The 9,556-nt window shown below is 33.8% G+C and overlaps 1 protein-coding gene across 3 annotated transcripts; it reads right to left on the bottom strand.

The window, feature by feature from the left end:
- Positions 1-782: 782 nt before the first annotated feature.
- On the bottom strand, positions 783-8,384 carry LOC106176376 (uncharacterized). Of its 3 annotated transcripts, none has more exons than XM_087008713.1 (15): positions 8,159-8,384; positions 7,342-7,411; positions 6,875-7,018; positions 6,441-6,510; positions 6,081-6,213; positions 5,608-5,745; positions 5,236-5,371; positions 4,911-5,066; positions 4,405-4,451; positions 4,231-4,341; positions 3,769-3,901; positions 3,141-3,223; positions 2,731-2,859; positions 2,308-2,370; positions 783-1,984 (listed from the first exon to the last, which is right to left on the bottom strand). In XM_087008713.1, exons 1-15 carry the CDS (start codon positions 8,171-8,173, stop codon positions 1,811-1,813), a joined length of 1,602 nt encoding a protein of 533 aa, XP_086864839.1. In that variant the 5' UTR covers positions 8,174-8,384; the 3' UTR covers positions 783-1,810. The 3 variants fall into 3 exon arrangements, with proteins under 3 accessions (XP_086864839.1, XP_013414191.2, XP_013414190.2); XM_013558737.3 differs by having other exon boundaries at positions 4,231-4,347; positions 4,411-4,451; positions 8,159-8,383; XM_013558736.3 differs by having other exon boundaries at positions 4,231-4,451; positions 8,159-8,382.
- Positions 8,385-9,556: the final 1,172 nt, after the last annotated feature.

Raw genomic sequence — 9,556 nt, 5'->3', positions numbered from 1 at the left:
TATTTGTCCATTTCCTGGGGCAAGCCCTATCATGAGGGCACATCACGTCACACAGAGGAACTTAAAAATATTCAGTCAATGTAATAGGGGCTGTTCAGTACCAGTTATGTTGTACAAGCTAGTGCGCACAAACTCAAACAAATTAAAAGATAAATGGGGGCGGATCCAGGATTATTTGAAGGGGGAGGTCCAGAACGACAGACATTGGATGCGAAGCCTACCATCACACCCTTGGTGTGGGGATCGGGGCCTGCTCAAGGGCCCCCAAAAATGTTTTGGAGGCCAAATGTTGCCCTTGGGTGCTGTTTAGAACTATGATTCAGCTAAAATTTTTAATTTCAAGAGGGGAAAATTGGTGTGATACATTTTTCAAAAACCGAAGGGGGGGGGTGTCAGGACCCTGGGCCCTTACCCCCCTCTAAATCCACCACTGGATACACATGCCTCCTCTTGTTCTCAACGTATATAATCGCCAGCTCTGTGTTAGTCTGTTAATCTTATTGCATTTGGCTAAAGTTCCCGTGGAGTGAGTGCACAGAAGCTATATAGTGCAAGGTATCTAATTTTGAATGGCCCTTACATACATACTAATTGCTGGCCAAATCAACCTACTAAATGAAATGGTCTTATAATGATGAGGAGGGAAAAAGTTCAATTATTCTTCAGTTTTATTCATGCCAACAATCTTTATGATGAAGAATAATGGTAAATATTTTTTATTCTGTTGCAGATACGATTACTTCTGTTATCGATATGTGAAGAAGGTAAAAAGTAAACTTACGTAAAAATAAAAGCTCAGTTTTATTGCTTTCCAACGGTAATTTCACAGTTTTCATACACCAGGATCAAATTTTGATAACCATTGTATTAAGTTGGGTGATATGTTACATTATGATTTGATTCAAGCTCAGTTATCCTGATACAAAATAAATACCTGTATCTGTTGTCAACAAAATAAATATGCATATTTTCAAAATAACAATTTAACCCAATTTTTTATCTTCAAAACAGATTGCACATCTCAAAATAAACAAAAAAGAAAAAAATGAACAATATTCTAAATTTTTTCCAAAAACCTGTAGGAAATATAAGAAAATGAGAAAGAAATCCCCATTTCAGCAGCAAGGCTTATAAAAAATATTAAAATGCAATTTGTCAAAGTCATAAATAAAGGGATTCAGAGATGCAATATTTTAAACACCTCTTGAAACATTTTGGATAAATCAGAAGAACCATATAATAAGACTATTCCAGGCTTATAAAACCGATGGATATGATATCATTTGTTAAAATACCATAGCACCAATATTTCTTGCGGTTATTGCTTCACTCCATTTCAAACTTTATGCATATCTTATATAAAATTGTATTTTAAAATGGAATTTTGATTGCTAATTATAAAGACGTAAATCTAGACACTCATACTGGTCTATAGGAGACAGATACAGCTCTGACTCAGTTTTATACATAAATAACTTGTAACCTAGTAAAGGGTATATCACAAGGCACAAACATATGGCCAATCCATAGGTCACATTATAATACTATTTTTTTAATGAGAGAGGCATAACTCTTACTCATGTAGGTTAATCTATTTATCAATCAGGTTTCTCTAAGACAGCTCTACACTTGCACTGCATGAAAACTACCCATTTGTTTCTCACAAAAGTTTTTAAAAAAGCATAAAAGATTGTCAATGCTATTTTGCAGCATGCCCTAAATCAAATTCATGCATAATTTTATTTTAATTTGCAAAGTAACCCATATGAACACTACCCCCCCCCCCCCCCCCCCTTGTTATATCTGCAGTTTAATGAGACAGATTGAGCTCTAACTCATGAAGTCTTCCCATCAGATACGTCATTCTTAAAGACCTATAGGCAGGTTTCTGGTCCATACTGTTGCCAGCCTTATGGTCAGTCAGGTCTACACTGTGCCCATCTGTAGTGTCCAAACTGTCACACTGTGTATCTTCTATTCCATCCTGGAATACAAACATATATTAATTTTCAAAGATATGAGCACCTGTGTGTGTGTGTGTGTGTGTGTGTGCATGCAGGGAGGGGGGGGGGGGAGAGCTCTAGCCTGACAAGTACCCAAAACTGTTTCTTTTTCAGTAATTTTGTTTTCACAACATATAAAAATATATATTATCAAATGTGTATTAATTTCCCCCCAAATCTATGAGCTTAGACATGCTGTTTACACAACAATCACAGTTGATTATATATCGACCACCAGCTGAGAAAGAAATATCTCATTCTGGCTGCTGCCATCAATTAAAGCTGTACAATTGAAGGCTTTTACCGTTTCCAAAAGATCCATCTTATTGAAATTTCTTTCCAGGACACTTGATTCTTCACATTTAATCTGAAAATTAAAAGGTCAGAAATGAAGCTGTAATTTGAGATGTTTTCTATATTTCCTATCAGAAATTTTAAAATAAAACATGAGTTACTGATAAATATGTAGTAGCTAATATACCATAAGGTCATACAAAATTGATAAGTTGGTTAACAAATGGCAATTCTCTGTAAACAGGGATGGTAAACAAAATTTCTTTTTTTAACATAGATCTAGGATGATACAGGCATAGCATTATAGAGGGGGAATTTCAAAGTCACAGGGTGGACAGATTTTGCGCATTTAAACAACAACATCTTTCTGTGGGGTCAAATGTCAAAATTTTCACGACTTACATATCATAAATAATTTAAAAAGGTAAATTACCGGACTTGACCATCCTTTTTGCTTGAAAAGCTTTTCAATTGCGATTTTTTGCTCCTCAGTTAAATTCATATGCACTTCCTTGCTCAGTGTGTCATTGACCCCAAAGACAGCCTGGGGTTCTGCAGTCGTCTAAGTGAAAAATCAGAAAATTGTTAAAGATACCAGTAGGTGTAATTATAAATAGATGAATTCAAACACTGTGTGTTGAAGATTTTTTAGATCAATTCTTCTATTCAAACAGCAGATAAAAATCTGCATTTTATTTCCTTGAAAACAGAATTCAAATATTTGGTTTGGTTAAAAACTTGAACTAATAGACTACACATTGCCTTGATCAAAAATAACTACATTTAAAAAATGACAATTTTCTTATCTTATTTTTTATATTACATTAATGTAGTGAAAATTACCTTGTCTGTCTGATCTGGGTGAATTGGCATGAAACCATCACTAAAGAAGATACCTTTCAAAACACTCATGCAATCTTTCAGGTCTGAAATAAAATGTTAATATAATTTCCTGAATTTTAAAATAAGACCAGACACAAAATGACAAAGAGAGAGAGAGAGAGAGAGAGAGAGAGAGAGAGAGAGAGAAAGAAAGAAAGAGGGGGAAAGAGAGCCATTTGATGGTATACAGAATAAGGTTATAAAAGGGATAATAACTATGTTTTGGCCAAAAAATGAATTTCCCTGGAGTAAACAACAATTTTCCCATACTTACCAATGGTTAATGAATCCATTTTTACATTCAAAGTTAGTCCTTGTTTTTTTTTCTGAAAAATGTTTTTGTGAAATATAGATCTCATACGAAAAGTTATTATCCCTTTAATTAATCTTAGAACAAACGGTAGGGGTTCAGACCAATCTTACTGGGTCAGCTAAATAACAAATTAATGAATCAACTGGGAAAATCATAGACAAGGCCGGTGCCTATTCTGCCTTTGCCTAATGGTGAAAGTGTTGTATACTTGCAGAATAAACTTGTTTCAAAATACTTATTTATTCGATACTTAAATATCTAAAAAAAAAATTTCACCTTCAGCAATGTCTCCAGCCTCATTCAATTTATTAAGTAGTTTTCCAGCTGGAAGCTCCGTAGCAAAGTTTAAAGCAGCATCAATGCAAAAAGCAACAATTTCCTCAAATTCTTTACGAAATGATTCATCAACCTTGAAAATATATAAAGAAGTTCAGGTTAAGGTTAATTAATATTTTGAACAGAATGAACATTTGATCTAAGTTCTATGCCATTGTAAAAAGGTCATTTAATTTTTGAGCCCCCCTTCCCACCAACTCTGTAAGAGCAAAAAGGTTTTTTTTTTTTTTTATAAGATTTTTTTGCAGTGATTAAAAAAAGAATAGTGAATTAGAAAAGATTCAATGCATGCAATCATTTCGAGGTGCAAAGATGTTTCTTGTCAAAATGTTTCTAAACCAAGAATGAATTAATGCCAATTTGTGCAAACCCATGCATTGTCTTTCAACATAATGAACTTACATAATGTAATGCATCTCTCCAGTGTTTTGTCATGTCATAAGTGGATTCAAATGTATACCCAGCACAAAGTGCAATGAAAGTTCTCAGGATGTTCCACAGGTCATCTGTGACCTTGGCCTTGCTGGTCACTGTCAGTGGATTAGGAATGACCTCAGCAAGGCCAAGGTCAACAACCTTGACTTCCATACTAGACTTGGTGTCTTCAAGGAGAATATTACCAGCTGCAAAAATATAAAAGTAATCAATATAATAGAAATTAATGTATTGTTGCAGAAGTGTCTATAAATTGCAAATAAAAAAAGGCATGGGAATTAAGCTGTCTTAAATGTAATTAGTACAGTCTGTGCTTTTACACATGTAAGTCAAAGATACACATATATAACTCTCTTAAATGATATAACGTAGTCTGTTACATGCTTGAGTTTCAAAACCAATACAGTCATGTTCATTTTTTCATTTCAAAATCCTGTTTAATGCCTCTTAAGGCAATAACTGTGACCATTCCTTGAAATACACTGTACATACATGTACATGTACAATTTGTGTGTAGACAGGAAGTCCAATGGCTAACTGCGTGAACTAGATATCTGACACATTTATTTGGTTTTAATTGGCACATTCTACTGGTAGATATTCCAGTGACTTTCACTGTCAGCTTTATCTAAGTTTTTGTAACTCACTGTGAAGATCATTGTGTGTGTACCCCTTTTCATGAAGTGCTTGGATGGCTTCAAGTAGACCTTTGACCACAAAGATGGAAAATGACCACTGGGCTGCTGGACCTTGTTGTTGAAGCTGGGAAAAATACTGGTCTATGACTTCAGTCAAAGTTATTTCTAAGATAAATAAACAAATAATTAAACAAATTAATACAGTAAAAAAAATTGATATATTTTAATTAAATTTCATGATATGTGTATGCACACCCTTCATAGTTGGATATATTTGTAGTTCAATATCTATATATGTATGTTCAAAGATTTTAAAACAACTGTAAAGGCTTACTTGGCTGTAAGGGTTCCATGAATAATAATACTTTATCTCCCTCTACTTTTAGCATGTACAGCTCTGGAAAATGTGGATTATCTTCCATAGCCACCCAAGCTCTTATCTCCTCCTCCCTGAAGTCTAGTAACATTACCTGAGATATTAAATAATATAAAATGTAAAGAAAAGAAAAAGAAATAACTAGTAAGTAAGAGCAGCAGCTTTTCCCCATTCATCAACTTACACGACATACTAAGTGCATTGAGTAAAATTAAACAATTTAACAGATTCCCATTGAAATTTCAACGAATAAATCAACATATATATTAGCATCAAACACTCAAAATCTGCAGCATTTTAGGACTAAAATTACATCTTTTTAAAACATACCTTTTTAAAGGCTGACTTTTCTTCAGTTTTTTCATCATAGACCATAACAACTTTCCCATGTACTCCTCCTCCCAAAATTTGATCCATGTTCATTGTATAATGCTGACCTTTTTCATAGTATCCATACTGTGGTTTAGTCTAAAATATTTAAGTATTAGCTAGACTGGCATTTTTATTTTTATTTTTCACTTATTTTGATTAGGGATGATAGCTAGGTCAGCAGAGTTTGTTAAACAATTATGCATAAACATTGTCCATACAAAACATTGTTTTCTATTATGACTTACAAAAAGATATTCCATAATGAAAGCTAATAATTAATATAGAGTAAGATTGAGATCAGGAATTACCTGCCAATATGACAATCTTGAAAATGAGTCTTTACATTATATCAAAAATATGTTGTTAAATCACAAGAAATAATTCAAATAAGATATATAAGCCTTTTTCATATTCTTCCCTGTTACTCGTACCTTTGCAGAGTTTAAAGCCACACCCTGTGGTGCATTTTGGGATTTCATGAACTCAATGACCTGCATTACACGATTCAACACCTCTTCTTTATTTTCCTGGTCAGTTTCTAATACTTTGCCAATATCTTTCATTCTTCAAATGAATATTTTGAAAATTAGAGCTGATTGAGAAACATTATTTATAAATGTATGAGCATTGATGGCATACCAATTTGAATTTATTAGCTACAATCAATTTCTTGGTTCATTAAGAAAACAAATGAAGACATGATTTGTACATCTTTCAAAGTTTATGTAAAACTTTATTAATTAACAATTAAAATAGTCTTGAATATGTGTCCTACAAATCATATGACATACTTGAATTGGCCAGATTTATCATCACAGTAATTCACGTGGACTTTGTTATTCTTGTCATATTCAAGTTTAGCTGAAAATCAAGATATATTGTATGTAATGATAAATAATGAACCTGTTTTTGAAATGCAGCACTTTGTAGAATTACTGTTTTGCAGAAACTTAATTAGATTAATCATTATCAAATCCAAGTGAATAGTTTTATTCAATTATGATCTAAATTCCAATTAAATGCCTCCAAATATCATTACTATAACAATATTAATTAGTATCAGGGAATTCCATACTGATATGTATTGCAAGGTATATTAAAATGTGATTAATCATATGATACTGATAATCAAAAAAATTTTTTTTTAAAACTTCACTATCAGGCTACTATAGTACCAAACTGTCCAACACTGGGTCCAAAGCTATCACGTAAAACACTGACACACCTTTCCCTTGTGACAAATCTATTTTAAGCTGCCTTAGTCTTTCTTGGGACCTTGGTGACAGTTCTTGTGACTCTGGTGACACTCCTGTTGGCCCAGGGGATGTGTTTTCCTCCCCTCTAGGAGTACAGAGTGGATTTCCAAACCCTTCAATGAAATGTCAGGCATTAATCACTGCAATCTGTTTTCATAAGAAATATGTATTGCATATATTTATTATCATTTATCATGTAAAATTTTTAATAAGTTACATTAATTTGCCCATTGGACATACTTAGAATTTGTTAATATATATGACGAAAGAAATTTAAGTGAATGACAATAATACTGAAAACTCTTCAGAATATAACAACTGAAACTGATAAATCGGCAAATAATAAAAATCAAAGTTTAAATGAATGCTTCAACTATAAACAGAAATAAAGAAAATTGGAAAACAAAAAGAAATTATAAATGTAAATAAAACATACCACTGAGAGCACCTCTTTCTTCACAGGTGGACATTGCTAAAGTTGTCGGTCTATTAATTTCACAAGATTTCTGGAAATGCAGTTAATTAAGTTAAATTGTTTCATAATATACAAAGATAATACTATCAGTAAAGGGCATCAAACACAATGAAGAAGATAACCCCCTACTTCACGTTATGATTTCCATCATTTAAATTAGTCTCAGCAGATACTTAAATTTCTCCTTTATATCTCCTACTGAAATCATACAGAATTGAGGACAAGGCAGGTTAAAACCCTAATTTTTATGTAACCTACATGTAGGTACCCAGTATATTATCAACCTTGAGATCAGAACCATACATTATGACACACTCACACATACACACCAAGAGGTCTGCGTGAAATATTTGGACAGGTAAATCATGTACTGGCTGATACATGTTATACAGTACAACTATATATATATACATATGTATATATATGCAATATGCATGGACCAGTTTAGTCATCATATGCATGTACTTAGTACTGCCAAGTTGCAGTCTGGGGGGGGGAACATGTGTTGATGTAGGAATGAATGAGCCTGGTACATAAATTACTGGCTATAAAGGAGAAACAGGTTGATATGCACAGATGTGTATATATTTGATGGCCCCTGATGAACTTCTCAAACAAACAGACATATGAACAGAGAGAGAGAGAGAGAGAGAGAGAGCGCGAGTCTAAGCATTTAACAGAAAACAATTTAATTAAATATACAAACTAAACACAGAAGAAGCTGATGAAGTCCTAGAATTAATAAAGTAACAACAAAAAAATTAAAAAGCAGACTTACAACGTCCTCCTCCATGTGTATATGATGATATCACAGCAGTTACAAAGAGAACAGCAAAACCAACCCAGACATATAAAAGCCTCTGTGGTTACATGTATTCATCACAGCAGTGTAGGTGACTCATGCCTGGTATAGATCCAGTACTTGGAAAAGGCATGGCTGAAAATTCCTCTCCCTGCCTGTTAAGCACACAGTGTGTGTATACACCTGGAGAGACTCTGTTTACTCTGGTCATGTTCACACAATGATAAGATGGATCGGTCAGGTCTGTCTTAGTGATTTTTAATCAAACTATACTTTATCATTTGTTTAATATTTACCAGAATCTTTTTTTTATTTCAAGCTCCAAATATGATTTAAGGTAGTAATTAACAGTAAAACAGTAAAATTTGGGTGTTTTTCTGAATTTGTCAGTATTAGATAGATGAAATATCAACTACATATCAGCATATCTTAACATAATGGAAGTTTACACATAAACCCGTAATTTTAGCCTAATTGCTGATTTACCCCTGTGGTAGCGTGTCTGAGTTTTTAAGTAGGTCACACTTGTCCATATATGTGTTTGATTGGCAGCTTCACTGTGCAGCTGTATATTTCCCGTACTAGATTGCTGCTAAGCCTTTCACATTCTGTGAGTAACATCCCGCTTTCACTTGCCAAACAATACTTTTCATTTTGAATTTATCAGTGAACTTAATTCTGATGATCTATTAAAGCTTTAAAAAGCAGACATATAGATGAGACGTATATGGGCAAAGGCACTCCCCCTAGGTGTCACGTGGTGAAGAAGGCTGACGTCACGACTAACATGGTGGCTGCTGTCAATGCATGGAGGGGGCCTCCGGTTGAAAATGTTCAATAATATGTTAAAAATGGATGAAAGACATAGTGACAGTTACATAGGCAGTGAGTAGAGGGCTGAACCAGTATAAATAACTAAATTTCTCAGCTTGCCAATGCAGCTCACTGATTATATAACGTTGGAATCTCCGGGGAGCACTAAAAGGCTGATTTCTCAGCTTCAGTTTATGGCTTCAAGAGAACCATTTAGACCAGTGTCAAAATTAATTAGAACTCTCAACCGATGAAAACTGGCATTCATTCGTTAGATCTAAGGTTTGTCTGAAATCATGTGTCTGGGATTTCATAACATCAGCTCCGTTTTCAACTTACGCGTGCTTTAGTTAGGCAAGGGGGTCTCGTTGAACTGGAAACCAGGTTTATTTTGATATCTCTGCTAATTTAACACATATCGCTAATTTGAGGCGCATTCTTGTTGATCCCAATGAGGGCTCACGAGTCAAGCTGTCTACACATGTCCATTTGTAGTGGACTTCTAGTTTTTAAGGTGTAAAGATCATGTTGAGTACCCCTATTAAGCATTATATCTCATTA

The sequence above is a fragment of the Lingula anatina genome, chromosome 3 (genome assembly GCF_051362555.1).
Source record: "Lingula anatina isolate TDL-2025a chromosome 3, LinAna3.0, whole genome shotgun sequence".
Lineage (NCBI taxonomy): Eukaryota > Metazoa > Brachiopoda > Lingulata > Lingulida > Lingulidae > Lingula > Lingula anatina.
This window is presented reverse-complemented; position numbering and strand designations above follow the sequence as displayed.